The following is a 16705-nucleotide window of genomic DNA, read 5'->3' as shown; positions in this document are numbered from 1 at the left end:
CGAAGCAGTTGCACTATTAAAAAATTGTTAGAAGAGGATGGAAAGTAAGATGGAAGAAAGAGAATATGAAGGGAGGTGTAATAAGAGGAATGAAATGGGTTGCAGCTAGAAGCCGAAGGGACACTGCAAAAAAAGTTAATTAATGCCCACAGTGCACCACATGAGATGCATTGACGGCACCACCCCCATGCGGGGTATTTTGACTTGAGAGAGTTATGAAAAAAAAGTAAAAAAGGCGCCGAAGTTTCTTCGGCGCAATCGAGTTTTTGTACAGCATATAGTGCTGTATGAGCCTGGGCCTATGAAACTTAAAGCCACGGCCCGTTGGTGGCCTGTTCTATAGCGTGCCAGACGCACGTTCATAGCTAACGTTAACCTTAAATGAATTAAAAACTACGTAGGCTAGAAGGCTGCAATTTGGTATGTTTGATGATTGGAGGTTGAATGATCAACTTACCAATTTGCAGCCCTCTAGCCTCAGTAGATTTTAAGCTCTGATGGCGGACAGGAAAAGTGTGGACGGACAAACAAAGTCATCTTAATAGTTTTCTCTTACAGAAAACTATAACTCAAGCGTTCTACACTGATCCTCTAATAGGGAATATACAGGTGACGTCCACCGAATCTTTATAATTATTATAACAGCCACCAGCAGTTAAACCCGTAGGGGGTAGTGCCATCAGTGGACCTCATGCGGTACAGTGTAGGCATTACTTGAGGTTCTTTGCAGCGTGCCTTCGGCCCCTAGCTGCAACCATTTTCGCTCCTTTCACTGTACCCTCTTTCATATTCTCTTTCTTCATTTTACTTTCCACCCTCTCCTAACTCTTGATTCATAGTACAACTGCTTTGAGGTTTTCCTCCTGTTACACCTTTCAAACCTTTCAGTGTCAATTTCCATTTCAGCTCTGAATGACCTCATATGTCCCAGTGTTTGGCCTTTGGCCTAAATTCTATAATCAACTCAACCAGCAGTAAATTCGTGAAGTTCGACTCCTTTAAAGAGCAGGTCTGGGATCCTGGTGGTCTGCCCTCAGCAACAGTTGACATAGTCACAGTACTCTTCCGTTTGGATAATGAATTGTCTCGTCCAGCGTAGATAACGTATGCTTATGTAATCATTATTATATTTTATCATTCTGCCTCAGACCCTTTCTTTAGCGTGAATTCTGCCTTTTATTCGTTCTTAAATACTCACGTATGTGCTACACAAAGTGACCCGTAACCATTCGGATGATTTAATAGCAGTTAAGTACGATTTCGTTTATAAAAAGTATAGAATTTTCCAAACAAGATTCATGTTGTTGAAAGCACTTGGGGGACAAATGCAAAATATTTGTTTACTTCGGACTCTGTCCATTCCTTTTTTTGATAATTACTAATTTCATTTACGTAAATAGATTGTAATGTATATACATTGTAAATTATGAGAAACTGTAAATGAATATTTTCTAAATAAAAGTAAAAAAAAAATTACAATGGAGCAGGCGATGCAGATGTATATCTAGCTACCCGTATAAGGGCGTGAATTTGCATGCCTATGTGGGCGTGTTCGTCCGTGCGTGATCTTGAGCATTTAACCCTCAGTCCTTTGAGGATGCCGTCGTTCATATTCACTTCTGTGGATCTTCTTCCTCCTCCCCTTGAAAAGCAGTGGCGTCATCACTTAAAGACGCTTCATGTGATTCCTGGTAACTGGGCCTCTTATGCTTTTTTGCCATTTATCGACTCTGAAACTGTCGTGACGTGCAGCAGATCGAAAGGACTGGAAGTGACTGACCTCTCAGACGTTGATCTCTCTTCCCTTATGCACCAGATACGGGTATCTGCTCTTATTTGCCAATGCGAACAGCGTTTCCTGGTCTTCTTTCTGTCGGGCTGTCTGACTTTCTGTTTCCTGATCAGCCGTCCTTCCCGTAGGGTGAATAGTAGTACCGTCAGTGCACTTCAAACGGATGCACTGTAGGCATCAGTGGCGTGATCGGTATGGTCTTGACCTGCCACCTCGGTGGTCGCGAGTTCGATTCTCGGGCATTCCACTGAGGTGTGAGAGATGTGTATTTCTGGTGATAGAAGTTCACTCTCGACGTGGTTCGGAAGTCACGTAAAGACATTGGTCCCGTTGCTGAATAGCCACTGGTTCTATGCAACGTAAAAACACCATACAAACTAATCAGCCCTCGTAGACAGTTTTAAATGGCCTGGTGACCTCTTTTATGCCATCCTGTTAAGTCCTTAATTTGCAGGTGGGGCACTCAGTGCCCGTTCATGTCAGTTAAGTCTCGCTTAATTGACTGGAGTCTCTATTCTGCAATTATGGCTGCTGGGTTTTCTCGAGTGGTGGCTAAATAACCACTGTCCCGAGATCTGGGACAGGCCCTTAAAGACAGACTTGTTACTGCGTCCATTTTGTCCAGAAATTTTGTTAGAATCTGATTTATTATCTAGTGCACAGGAACCATTAACATACCCTTAAGTGGTTAGTGCCGTGGTATGCCACTCAGATATCGCTTGTTCGCGTCTCCCCCAGGGCTATGAAAAAAATCACTTGCTCTATATCATGGTCAGTTGTCCGTGGTTAAAGTTCCTCGTTTAACGAGTGGTTTTCGCGCTCGGCTACCAATCCGGTGGTCCTAAGTTCGATCCTCGGCTCGGCCAACGGGGAATCAGAGGAATTTATTTCTGGTGATAGAAATTCATTTCTCGCTATAATAGTGGTTCGGATCCCACAATAAACTGTAGGGCCCGTTGCTAAGTAAACCAATTGGTTCCTAGCCACGTAAAAATATCTAATCCTTCGGGCCAACCTTATATGAGCTGTTAATCAGCTCAGTGGTCTGGTTAAACTAAGATATACTTAATTTTTTGTTAAAACCAACATTCTTTGGAAGCTTGAATTTCAAGTCAATGGCCCCCTTGGTGTGCTTGTTCCATGTGAGTAGGTTTCATCTACTGAAAAATAATAATAATAATAATAATAATAATAATAATAATAATAATAATAATAATAATAATAATAATAATAATAATAAATAAATAAATAAATATATTTTACCTTTCCCCTTAAAAGGGATGGCTTCAGAAGTCTGTCGGGATGCAGCTGCGAAACTCATTCCTTCCTACACCATAGTTACAATCAACAATGTCGCCTAACTGCCAGGCCCATGATTCACTGTTTAAGTGAAAAGAGACCCATTTGGATAAACCTGATTACGTATTAACTGTTCCTGCTCGTTGTAACTTTTGGAATAAAAAGCCTTGTATCTCATGTATGCATGTATAGAATATATATGCAACACAGGTCAGACGTACAGGGCGTTTATACACATATAATAAAAAGTAAAAGACATATATTCACAAAACCACAGCCAAAAACAGCTCATCACTTAACCAACCTCTCAGCATCAAAGATAAAAACACACTAAAAGTAAACAACGTCAAGAGGTTCAAGGAATGACAGAATAATTAGGCTAAAAACAAGGGAACAGCAGAGGAATGGTTGTTTAAGGTTGGAACTCGTAGTTTGATGTTCAGAGTTTCCAAAATCAACAGTTCGTTGGGTTCCCTTGTTTGGCCAATAATTTTAAAATCTTCGTATTTGACTGCAGCTTTACATTTAATAGTGTGCTTCCTTATATGAGAGGTTTCTGGGACAGATAACTTACACCGAGTTCTATAACTAACGCCCCTATGGGAATCGGCCCTGGCCCTGAGAAGACGCCGGGTGGATCCCACATATTTTCCCAGATGTATTAAATGTTTGGGAACTTCAGGCCCACTGACTTCAGATGAATTAGATAAGGCCAAAACTAAAATGATTTATTGTGTACAGAGAGATCTATCCTTCGGAAGTTAATGCTTTGTTGAGAAAAAAAACCATTCCAAAGGGGTCAAGTTTGTGTAAATTGGATCCTTTTCTAGATGAGCAAGGTTTATTAAGAATTAAGGGTAGGGTTGAGCATGCAGATTTAACCTATGAAAGTAAACACCCAGTAATAATACCCAAATGTCACTTGGCTAAACTACTTGTCAGCTTTCAGCATATATTTCTTAAACATGCAGGTGTTTCTTCTATTATGTCTTCCTTAAGAAGTAGTTTATGGATAATAGGAATTAGAGTATTAGCAAAGTCTGTCATCAAGAAATGTGTTAGATGTCAAAGACATGATTCAAGAGCTTGCAGTCAACCTGTAGCTCCTTTACCAGAATTAAGGGTGAAGGCTGCACCACCATTTACTGTAACTGGTCTCGACTTTGCTGGTCCTCTATTTTGTGCTGATTTTGCATCGCAAAAGATTTATATTTTGTTTTTCACGTGTGCAGTAGTCCGAGCCATACATGTAGAGCTTACTGACTCCATGGGTGTCTTCGACTGTATGCTTGCAATTCGCAGATTTATTGCTCGTAGGGGGCTTCCATCGGTGCTGTATTCCGATAATGCTAAGACCTTCCTTGCATGTGTCAGTTGCATGTGTCAGTGAATTGCAAAAGGTTTATGGACACCTGTATCCCCACTGGAGATTTATAGTTCCAAGGTCTCCTTGGTGGGGAGGTTGGTGGGAACGTTTGATAAGATCAGTAAAATCTGCTGTTCGAAAAACTTTAGGTGGTAATTATATTTCCAGGTGTGAATTAGAAACTACCTTACATGAAGTTGAGGCATGTGTAAATTCCAGGCCTTTGACTCTTGTTAGTGATGAACCTGATGCCCCTGTCCCTTTTCTTATTGGGAGAAGTACAGGTGTTCAAACTCGGGTGAACACTGACCCTTCTTGTATTTCAGCTAAGGATTTAAGTGATAGAGAAATCTTAAGAAAGCAGACCTTAAATAAGTTTTGGACTTTATGGAGCAATGATTATATCAGGAATTTATCTTGTTGTTAAGGGTTTCACTCCAAATTGTGATCTGGAGAAAGGTGATTTAGTGTTAGTGAAGGAAGATAATTTGACCAGACTACATTGACCCTTGGGTGTGATAGTTGACGTACTCCCAGGCAAAGATGGACTTATTAGAGGTGTAAATGTAAAAACTTCCAAAGGGGTAATTACCAGACCTATACAAAGATTACATTATCTGGAAATTTCAAGTTTTGGCTCTGAAGCTATAACAGAAACCATAAATGAATCCATGCCTGAATCCCCTCTTGAGAAATCTGAGTCTGTATCCTCTCGAAAAATCTAAGTCTGTATTCCCTCTTGAGTACTGTTGAGAATCTCACCCGATCGGGACGGATAACTAAGGTCCCTAAGAAACTAGATTTGTGATCATATAGCTTTGTATCTAGATTCACATATTTATTCAAGAATTGTAAGTCCATTCGCTTTGAATAACATTTGTCATCATTTATTGTTTATTTTTGTCTCTTAGCAAACATCAGTTTTGAGTTATAGCTACAGAATCTATTGAAATTACTGTGAAATTTTAACTTCCAATTTGAGACAAATTCCAGTGTAACATACTGTATGTTGTTAGACTGTACCTTGTTCATTATTATGTTTTCTTTGTTTGATAGGAGTTATGACTCCTATGGTGGGGAGAATGTTGGAATTAGCTTCATGAAAAAGCTTTACTTGTTTATTTAGTTGAGTATACCATTTAATTTGCTGTTTCAACGTTTTCTTTAATGTCATTTGAATTATGAATTTGATTAGATACTCTAGGTTTATTGAAATACTGCATTATTATTATTTGTATTGTATTGCTTTAATTTGAGTGACTTGCCTTTGTAATTGTTGAGTAAGAAATTTAAGAATAAGTGATTATTACTGTTTTGTGATCCTGTAAAATTTCCGATGACTTGTTTTCATCGTTTGTTGTAAGATTTCAAACAGAATACAGTTAGAAACAACGACGTCAACAGCCGGCTTTCCTTTCTCCAACCCTTCTTGGATGTTTGTACGAAGTGTTAGTCTTATATTAAGAACAAGTCGTAGTCTTTACTTCAGGATAACGCAGCAGACTTGATTAGCGGGACATTCACCAAGTGGCTCCTTTGGGGAGCTTCCGCACTGATCTTCGGACATACACTCTCCACCCCGCTTTTGGCAGTTTTTGATGTCCAGGGGCACTGTGAATGATAAGGTAAAATGCGTTCAGAAAAATAGTTTTATTTATACTAATGGTGTCCAGAATTAAAGTAGGCCTATTCGTTACCAAGTCATACTATTGATTTCTTCCAACTGGACTGTTATTGGCCTAAATGAAAGATCAGCCTAGATGAATGAAACGTCAAAGGCCATCACTGCAGCGGTCTTACCTGTCTTACAGCATTCCACTCCTTTGCTCTGCTGTTTAGGACAAAGTCCTTTCTCTGCGAACTGATCCTCAGGCGGGCAGAAGGATTCGAGGCCACATATTCCTCCCTCGCGAGAGCAGAGATGCTCTGGGAAGATCTGTCGGCGAGAAAATTGAGTGAAAAGAAACTGATCACTAAAATGACTCGAGATTTGAATTGAGCTCCTAAGATTGTCATGTTCACATATCGGAACAAGGGGCCAAACGTAAATGAGTGTGAATCAACTACAATTACAAAATTCTACATAGGTCTAACACGTGAATTTTTGTTTTAGTAAACGATCAGTTGTAAGAATGACTCCAGATTTAAATAGAAATGGTTCAAGCTCTAAATCTACCTTCAGACATACCTCGGGGCAGCAAATAACCTCAAAAGATCTCGTGAGGGTTAGTCATTTTCAAAAGATAGGTAGAAAAATAACACATCCTTGGCGAACTTTGCTAGAGCATTTTGTAAGGAAATCTGCCAAGACCCTCTGAGGATAAGGTCTCCGTAGGGGGCTGGTGCCGCCAGTGCACCGCTTGTAGTAGGCATTACTTAGGGTTCTTTGCGGGGTGCCTTCAGCCCCTAGCTCCAACCCCTTTCGTTCCTTTTACTGCACCTCCTTTCATATTGTCTTTCTTCCATCTTAATTTCCATCCTTTCCGAATAATAAATTCATATTGCGACTGCAAGGTTTTCCTCCTGTTTCACCTTTGCAACCTTTTACTGTCTCCATTTCAGCTCTGAGTGACCTCATAGGCCTAGTGCTTGGCCTTTGGTCCAAATTCTATATTCAATTCAATTAATCTACGATGGCCACAAAATTATAATTTATATGAATTCTCTCTCTCTCTCTCTCTCTCTCTCTCTCTCTCTCTCTCTCTCCTACTTACAGCATCAGAGGAATCACCTTCAGTAGCGATTGAAACCACCGGCTCTGCACGGCACTCTGCAATTTGAAGTAGAAATTCAAAGGTAAACGGTTTCTATATTATTGTCTTTATATCTGATTATATATATAATATACTATTTCATATTGATTTTGTAAGGTTGCATGTATTAGCTAACAAAATGTAATCCAACAAATCTAGTGCATGTCAGCGAGATTACATTAGTGCTCATGATTCTTCAATGATTTAGAATTCGTACCAACAAAGCAAGTCTAAACAAGGTCTAAAGAATAGTCTGTAGACCTTGCGTCTAGCGATGCTGTACTGACACTGAGGTGTTTGTTTCAGTGCGTGAGGGTGAGACTTACCTAAGAGCAGGACGATGAAGACGGAGAGAGAAAACAGCTTGATCATCATGTTCCCGAGACAGTTCATCTTCTGCAGGTGAGATTAACACTAAAAATAAGAGAAGCTCTGCTTGCGCGTCACCATAAGATGGGGTAGAACCGTCAGTGACTTTCCAACCATCCTCTGAATTGATTCATAGTGCAACTGCTTTGAGGTTTTTCTCATATGACACCATGCAAATCTTTATACTGACAATGTCGTATTTCAGTACTGAATGGCCTCCGACCTCATAGATCCCAATTCTACACATATATATTCAATATGCTTGCTCGTATGTGTGTGTTTAGTCGTCTTTTTGTTTTCTGTTACTTCAAGGTTGCTCCTTGTTCGTCGTCGGCAATACCTCCAGACTGAACTCTCTGCTTCATTTAAGAACTCATTTTACCTCACGGAAGGGCTCTACAACTGACAATAGTCGATTTCATTTGAAATGAAATATTATTAACTTAACATTCGTGAAATGGAGAGCGAATGTTTTATTTATCACGGTCATCCTATAAATATATTTATTCAAGCATCCTCATATTGATGACAATTCCAATGTAATGTCAAGGTTATAATAAGCAAGTAATATCTCTCGAAATGCATACTACATAAACATACTGTATGTTTTGTTCTTTACAAGTAGGTACAGCTAGTTTGCCTTAATTTTAATTGCCAATTGTTAAAGAATAGGAAATAATACGGCAGACATTCAGTTAGGAAACTAGATGTATCACCATAAGAAAAGACATAAAGTTACCTTTATTTATATCAAAAGCATTTCGAGAGAAAACTCTGGAATCACGTAGTGGCAAACATGATATATATTTGAGCAACGAAGACATGCTGAATTATTAAAAATTGTGACGTGGGTTTATAAATATCAAATACCCCGTTTAGGAGGGATGTTTGACATTACTTTGGAACTGTCATCAATATGAGGATATTTATATTTAAATAAAGACGGTATTCGTAGGATGACAAAATTAATAAGAATTAAATGTTAACATTTTGCTTATTTACTGGTATAAATCTTATATTCTAATTCTATGAGGGAAGTGATGAAGAGCAAAGCAAAACGTCATAAATACAACATCCTTCCTTTTATATTCTCTTTCTTCCATCTTAGTCTCCCAACAATTGATTCATAGTGCAACTGTGCTTTGAGGTTTTCCTACTGTTACACCTGTCTAACCTTTCACTGTCAATTTCCGTTTCAGCGCTTGTCCCTTGGCCTAAATTGTATATTCTATTCTATTCCAAATGCATCAGCAAAAACAATTTTTTTACGAGGTTCAAAACTGCAATGACAGACGAGCGAACTACCTAACTAACCTTCCCGTTGATGTCAACTGTTTGCAGCAACCAAATGTGCTTCCTCCAGTCGTCTCAGGTTATGTGATGTATAATCAGGTGGGATGCTGCTTTATTAAAAGGCCCAGCTTCTGTCGAGTTACCAGATACCGCGGCGGAGAGATGATTATTATTTGCGCGGCAACGCTGGAATCGCGTGGAGTTGAAGTAATCTTATTTCCTGACAGATAAGAGAATGATGTGCTAGATATGGTTGAAAATAACATCGAGTGATGACCTCACATTCAACAAAAGTAAAATGAGAAGTTCGGGATATTTTAAGGCAACGCTTGACATTGTTTGTATGGTGCTTTTACGTTGCATGGAACCAGTGGTTATTCAGCAACAAGATCAACGGCTTTACGTGACTTCCGAACCACGTCGAGAGAGAACTTCTATCACCAGAAATACATATCTCTCACTCCTCAATGGAATGGCCAAGAATCGAACAAGCGACCACCGAGGTGGGACGCTACTACCATACCAACCACGCCGCTGAGGCGCTGTGTGTACACATATTGATCACATGAGAATCGTGAATACAAATTGATCGTACGTTGTTATTTCCAGCACTGAATACCCTCATAGGTCCCAGTGTTTGGCCTTTGGCCTAAACTTTATATTCAATTCAGTTCAGTCCAGTTATTGTTATTGTTATTATTATTATTTATTTTTATTATTAGAAGTTATACATCCATATGAATGTATTTCAGAGGGGCCATTTTATTGGTCAAATATTCATCTTCAGAGAAGAACTCATGTAAGGTGCGACGAAAATGGCAGATGATAAATAAAGATTTTGTTCCTTACATTAAAAAAAAAACTTTCAAATGTATTCATCTTGTGCCTAACGTGAGTGGGAAAGGTTTTTTCTCGCCTTAGAAACAGAATATAGAATTGAGGCTAAAGGCCAAGCACCGGGAACTTTGAGGCCATTCAGCGCTGAAACGGAGAATGACAGGAAAACGATTTGAAAAGTGTTAACAGGAGGAAAACCTCAAAGCAGTTGCACTATTAAAATTTTGTTAGGAGAGGATGGAGAGTAAGATGGAAGAAAGAGAATATGAACGGAGTTACAGTAAGAAGAATGAAGGGGGTTGCAGCTAGGAGCCGAAAGGACGCTGCAAAAAAGTGTTAAGTAATGCCCACAGTGCACCACATGAGATGCATTGACGGCACTAACCCCCTGCGGGGTATTTTGTCTTTAGAGAGTTATGAAAAAAGTAAAAGTTGCGCCAAAGTTCCATCGGCGCAATCAAGTTTTTTTTGTACAGCGTATTGTGCCGTGTGAGCCAGGACCTCTGAAACTTAAAGCCACGGCCCGTTGGTGGCCTGTTCTATAGCGTGCCAGACGCACGTTCATAGCTAATGTTAACCTGAAATAAAATAAAAACTACTTAGGGTAGAAGGCTGCAATTTGGTATGTTTGATGATTGGAGGTTGAATGATCAACTTTCCAATTTGCAGCCCTCTAGCCTCAGTAGATTTTAAGCTCTGATGGCGGACAGGAAAAGTGTGGACGGACAAACAAAGTCATCTTAATAGTTTTCTCTTACAGAAAACTATAACTCAAGCGTTCTACACTGATCCTCTAATAGGGAATATGTAGGTGACGTTCACCGAATCTTTATAATTATTATAACAGCCACCAGCAGTTAACCCCGTAGGGGAGTAGTGCCGTCAGTGGACCTCGTGCGGTACACTGTAGGCATTTTTTGAGGTTCTTTGCAGCGTGCCTTCGGACCCTAGCTGCAACCACTTTCGTTCCTTTTACTGTACCTCCGTTCATTTTCTCTTTCTTCATCTTACTTTCCACCCTCTCCTAACTCTTGATTCATAGTACAACTGCTTTGAGGTTTTCCTCCTGTTACACCTTTTAACCCTTTTACTGTCAATTTACATTTCAGCGCTGAATGACCTCATATGTACCAGTGCTTGGCCTTTGGCATAAATTCTACATTCAACTCAATCAGCAGTAAACTCGTGAAGTTCGATTCCTTTAAAGAGCAGGTCTGGGACCCTGGTGGTCTGCCCTCAGCAGCTGTTGGGATATTCACAATACTCTTCCGTTTGGATAATGAATTGTCTCGTGCAGCGTTGATAACGTATGCTTATGTAACCATTATTATATAATGGTTACATATGTAACCATTCTTTGGCGTGTATTCTGCCTTTTATTCGTTCTTAAATATTCACGTATGTGCTACACAAAGTGACCCGTAGGCATTCGGATGATTTTCCCAGATCTGGGAAAATATGTGGGATCTAACCGGCGTCTTCTCAGGGTCAGGGCCGATTCCCACCGGGGCGTTAGTTATAGAACTGAGTGTAAGTTATCTAACCCAGAACCATCTTGTATAAGGAAGCACACTATTACGTAAATGTAAAGCTGCAGTCAAATACGAAGATTTTTAAAATTATTGGCCAAACAAAGGAACCCAACGAACTGTTGATTTTGGAAACTCTGAACATGAAACTACGAGTTCCAACCTTAAACAACCATTCCTCTGCTGTTCCCTTGTTTTTAGCCTAATTATTCTGTCATTCCTTGTGCCTCTTGACGTTGTTTACTTTTAGTGTGTTTTTATCTTTGATGCTGAAAGGTTGGTTAAGTGTTGAGCTGTTTTTGGCTGTGGTTTTGTGAATATATGACTTTTACTCTTTATTATATTTATTTTTATGTTTGTGTAATTTAGCTGAAATTTTTTTTATGTTCTTCTCGTCATTTGTAAGTTGTTTGGTACTTCTGGTCTGTTTTACTCAAGTGTGCATGTAATTTAAGTGTGAGAGTTGTAATTTTAACATTAAACTGTTTTGACTTTTCAGCTATTGGATCTTGTTAAAAAACTTAAGTATATCTTAGTTTAACCAGACCACTGAGCTGATTGACAGCTCTCCTAGGGCTGGCCCGAAGGATTAGATATTTTTACGTGGCTAGGAACCAATTGGTCACCTAGCAACGGGACCTACAGCTTATTATGGGATCCGAACCACACTATATCGAGAAATGAATTTCTATCACCAGAAATAAATTCCTCTTATTCCACGTTGGCCGAGCCGGGATTCGAACTTCGGACCACCGGATTGGCAGCCGAGCGCGAAAACCACTCGTCTAGCGAGGAACTATTGGATCTTGTAATCAGCTCTTATTTTATGTTAACATATTATACTTTATTTTGTAGAAATCCCTGAAGATGTGTCGATGTTGTCACCAAACGTAGGATTAAAGCATAATGTGACTCTCTTCGTGCTCCTGCCCTTAATCTTCTTTATCGTGTGAATAAACGCCCTGTACGTCTGACCTGTGTTTCATATATATTCATACGTGCATACATGAGATACAGGGCTTATTATTCCAGAAGTTACAACGAGCCGGAACGTTTAATACGTAATCAGGTTTATCCGAATGGGTTTCTTTTCACTTAAACAGTGAATCATGGGCCTGGCAGTTAGGCGACATTGTTGGTTGTAACTATGGTGTAGGAAGGAATGAGTTTCGCAGCTGCATCCCGACAGACTTCTGAAGCCATCCCTTTTAAGGGGAAAGGTAAAATATATTTATTATTATTATTATTTCAGTAGATGAAACCTACTCACATGGAACAAGCACACCAAAGGGGCCATAACTTGAAATTCAAGCTTCCAAAGAATGTTGGTTTTAAATCACGAACAACTGACCATGATATAGAGCAAGTGATTTTTTTCGTAGCCCTGGGGAGACGCGAACCCGAGACATCTGAGTGGCATACTGGAGCACTAACCACTTAAGGGTATGTTAATGGTTCCTGTGCACTAGATAATAAATCAGATTCTAACAAAATTTCTGGACAAAATGGACGCAGTAACAAGTCTGTCTTTAAGGGCCTATCCCAGATCTCGGGACAGTGGTTATTTAGCCACCACTCGAGACAACCCAGCAGCCATAATTGCAGAATAGAGACTCCAGTCAATTAAGCGAGACTTAACTGACATGAAAGGGCACTGAGTGCCCCACCTGCAAATTAAAGACTTAACAGGATGGCATAAAAGAGGTCACCAGGCCATTTTTACGTTGCATGGAACCAGTGGCTATTCTGCAACGGGACCAATGCCTTTACGTGACTTCCGAACCACGTCGAGAGTGAACTTCTATCACCAGAAATCCACATCTCTCACACCTCAGTGGAATGCCCGAGAATCGAATTCGTGACCACCGAGGTTACAGGTCAAGACCATACCGAGCACGCCACTGATACCTACAGTGCACCCCTGATCAGGAAACAGAAAGTCAGACAGACCGACAGAAAGAAGACCAGGAAACGTTGTTTGCATTGGCAAATAAGAGCAGATACCCGTATCTGGTGCATAAGGGAAGAGAGATCAACGTCTGCGAGGTCAGTCACTTCCAGTCCTTTCGATCTGCTGCACGTCACGACAGTTTCAGAGTCGATAAATGGCAAAAAAGCATAAGAGGCCCAGTTACCAGGAATCACATGAAGCGTCTTTAAGTGATAACGCCACTGCTTTTCAAGGGGAGGAGGAAGAAGATCCACAGAAGTGAATATGAACGACGGCATCCTCAAAGGACTGAGGGTTAAATGCTCAAGATCACGCACGGACGAACACGCCCACATAGGCATGCAAATTCACGCCCTTAGGCGGGGCACTCACAGTCGATCTGGTCGTACGATGAGAACTGAGTGGGAGGAGACTCCAAAAAAAATTGACCTCGAAACCTCACGTTACTCTGCCCCTCCCCGCCGGTCTGAACAAAGTAGTCAGTCTTAAGTTGGCAGCCACACAGTTCGGACGTGGCGGAAGGAATATCTGATAATGAACCATATATGCTCAGACTGTGCGTTGCAGCCAATATAACAATGAAAAAAAAAGCCACGAAAAAGAGTATTGGGTCAGTGATTGGTGGTTGAAGAAAGAAAATCTCACATTTATTGTTTTTAATGGAAATACAGGTAGCTCCCAGGGATTGGTATGATAAATGCAAGAGTGGACGAGGCAACATTCAATTTTGTAGGAAGATAATAACGGTCGTACAAAACGACACATGCATGACGAAATCCACAACGTCCTATGAAAGGCCAAGTGCCACTGAGCGACTGACTGTACTTATCAAGATATAAAATTGAGTGAGGCCATATCGCCCAAAGCTCTTGGAAGAGTCATGCTGGAGACCTGTTAAGGTATTTGACAACACTGCAAAGACTACATAATAAAGATAAATAAAACTCATGGATACATATTTGTATCTGATAAAAAATGAACTAATTTGTAGAGACAAATATAACAAACAGTTTGTAGTGTATAAAATTAGTATAGGAAATTACAAAAGTGAAAAGGTATTAAATCTTTGTGTAACAAGTCATTACACTATTTCGCAATCAACACCAAGTACGTCCAAGAAAATTATGAGGGTGTGAGGGAGGTTTCATTACCTCCCATTATGATTTTATTATTACATTGCCTCCAGTTCTCCTTTAAATCATATATCATTTAGGAGGTTTTTAGCATATATTCTTATTTTGTTCATTTTCTTATTTTCTTTTACTTTGGAATATAACTGATTAAACGTCCTGAGCGGGGCACCAATTTTTTATTTTGTTTTGAGAGATTACGTATTGTATAATATGCATTACTATTAAGCGCGCGCACACACACACACACACACATATATATATATATATATATATATATATATATATATATATATATATATATATATATATATATTACGTAATTTGGTACTTTGAAACCTTGTCGTTGCTCCAGGATCTAAAGAAAACTCTACGGCCTTCAATATCCAACATCACTGTGGTGAAGAATGAAAGTCTTATGTAATTATTTTTTTTACACTCATAAGGTAAATTACAATTACATAAAATTTGACAAAAATTCAGTATGTAAAGAAAATAATGAAATATATATATATATATATATGTAATATATATACTATATATATATATATATATACATATATATATATATATAATATATATATATATATATATATATATATATATCTAAGGGACGAAACGTCTTATGCACCACTAACTGATTTCTTAGATGTCTCTACTTTCATTAATTCTTTCCGATATGAAGGACTTATAATTATTATTTATCTTCTTGTTCACCATTTCTTTCGTTGCACCAGGACACTTATTCTTTATTTTCTCAAATATCCACTGATAAGATGCATTTCTTTTGTGTTTGTCAGAATGTTTTTTACTTTTTATATTCCACGGACATTGCTACGACTTACAAATCTCGAAGAACCCCGTCCAGAACTCTTTATCTATTGAAAGTCTGACATTTTCAATGATATCCTCTTCTGTGCCGTTTCTTGGTAAATGAACCTCCTAGTTCATCAAGCCTCTTCGAAGACACCACTCACGGTCAAGCTATCAGTTCTGAACGACTTAATCTGAAAAATCCTTATTTGACTGTCGTGTCGGACCGTGAGTTGCTCATTCATACCTCAACTGACAGGTTTGTCGATCCGGCTTGACTTCCGGGCTTGATCAGATCAGACTTGACTAAAAAACACCCCACTCACATTCAAACTTGCTTAAACTCCGCCCATTTCGATCGGGCATGACAAATCCCATCTGACGTGAGTGGCCGGCCTTATACTGGTGGCTAGATATACATCTGCACCGCCTGCTCCATTGTAAATATCGGGGATCGCTAGAAGGCCATACAAAACCTTCAACAATTAACAATATTGTATATACATTACAATCTATTTACATAAATGAAATTGGTAATTATAAAAAAAAGGAATGGACAGAGTGTGAAGTAAACAAATATTTTTCATTTATCCCCCAAGTGCTTTTAGCAACATGAATCTTGTTTGGAAAATTCTATACTTTTTATAGACGAAATCGTACATAACTGCTATTAAATCATCCAAAAGGTTACGGGTCACTTTGTGAGCACATACGTGAGTATTTAAGAACGAATAAAAGGCAGAGTACACGCGAAGGAATGGGTCTGAGGCAGAATGATAATATATAACAATGGTTACATAAGCATAAGTTATCCACGTATGCTTATGTAACCAATTCATTATCCAAATGGAAGAGTACTGTGAATATCTCAACAGCTGCTGAGGGCAGACCTCCAGGGTCCCAGACCTGCTCTTTAAAGGAGTCGAACTTCAAGAGTTTACTGCTGGTTGAGTTGAATTTAGAATCTAGGCCAAAGGCCAAACACTGGGACATATGAGGTCATTCAGTGCTGAAATGGAAATTGACAGTAAAAGGTTTGAAAGGTGTAACAGGAGGAAAACCTCAAAGCAGTTGTACTATGAATCAAGAGATAGGAGAGGGTGGAAAGTGAGATGAAGAAAGAGAATATGAACGGAGGTACAGTAAAAGGAACGAAAGTGGTTGCAGCTAGGGGCCGAAGGCACGCTACAAAGAACCTCAAGTAATGCCTACAGTGTATCGCATGAGGTCCACTGACGGCACTAACCTCCTACGGGGTTAACTGCTGGTGGCTGTTATAATAATTATAAAGATTCGGTGAACGTCACCTATATATTCCCTATTAGAGGATCAGTGTAGAACGCTTGAGTTATAGTTTTCTGTAAGAGAAAACTATTAAAATGGTTTTGTTTGTCCGTTCACACTTTTCCTGTCCGGCCTCAGAGCTTAAAAACTACTGAGGCTAGAGGGCTGCAAATTGGAAAGTTGATCATTCAACCTCCAATCATCAAACATACCAAATTGCAGCCCTCTAGCCTACGTAGTTTTTATTTTATTTAAAGTAAAGTTTAGCTATGAACGTGCGTCTGACATG

At 39.4% G+C, this 16705-nt stretch overlaps 2 protein-coding genes across 3 annotated transcripts in view; one reads left to right on the top strand and one right to left on the bottom strand.

The window, feature by feature from the left end:
- LOC135202290 (uncharacterized) overlaps positions 1-16705 on the top strand; it is a 46494-nt gene that overhangs the window by 5251 nt on the left and 24538 nt on the right. The window contains exons 1-2 of one of the 2 annotated variants that reach the window (XM_064231607.1): positions 7226-7253; positions 7517-7612. The exons of the other annotated variant lie outside the window; for it this stretch is intronic. The gene's annotated coding sequence lies outside the window, so the exon portion shown is untranslated. Of the gene's footprint in view, positions 1-7225; positions 7254-7516; positions 7613-16705 lie in introns of those variants that run through there. 2 annotated transcript variants of the gene reach the window in all.
- Positions 5686-8943, bottom strand: LOC135202292 (U-scoloptoxin(19)-Tl1a-like). Its single transcript, XM_064231611.1, has 5 exons — positions 8894-8943; positions 7537-7606; positions 7172-7227; positions 6258-6393; positions 5686-6068 (listed from the first exon to the last, which is right to left on the bottom strand). Exons 2-5 carry the CDS (start codon positions 7601-7603, stop codon positions 5938-5940), a joined length of 390 nt encoding a protein of 129 aa, XP_064087681.1. The 5' UTR covers positions 7604-7606; positions 8894-8943; the 3' UTR covers positions 5686-5937.

The sequence above is a fragment of the Macrobrachium nipponense genome, chromosome 30, assembly GCF_015104395.2.
Source record: "Macrobrachium nipponense isolate FS-2020 chromosome 30, ASM1510439v2, whole genome shotgun sequence".
NCBI classification, from domain to species: domain Eukaryota; kingdom Metazoa; phylum Arthropoda; class Malacostraca; order Decapoda; family Palaemonidae; genus Macrobrachium; species Macrobrachium nipponense.
Note: the sequence above shows the minus strand (reverse complement) of the source record. Positions and strands in the feature narration are given on the sequence as shown.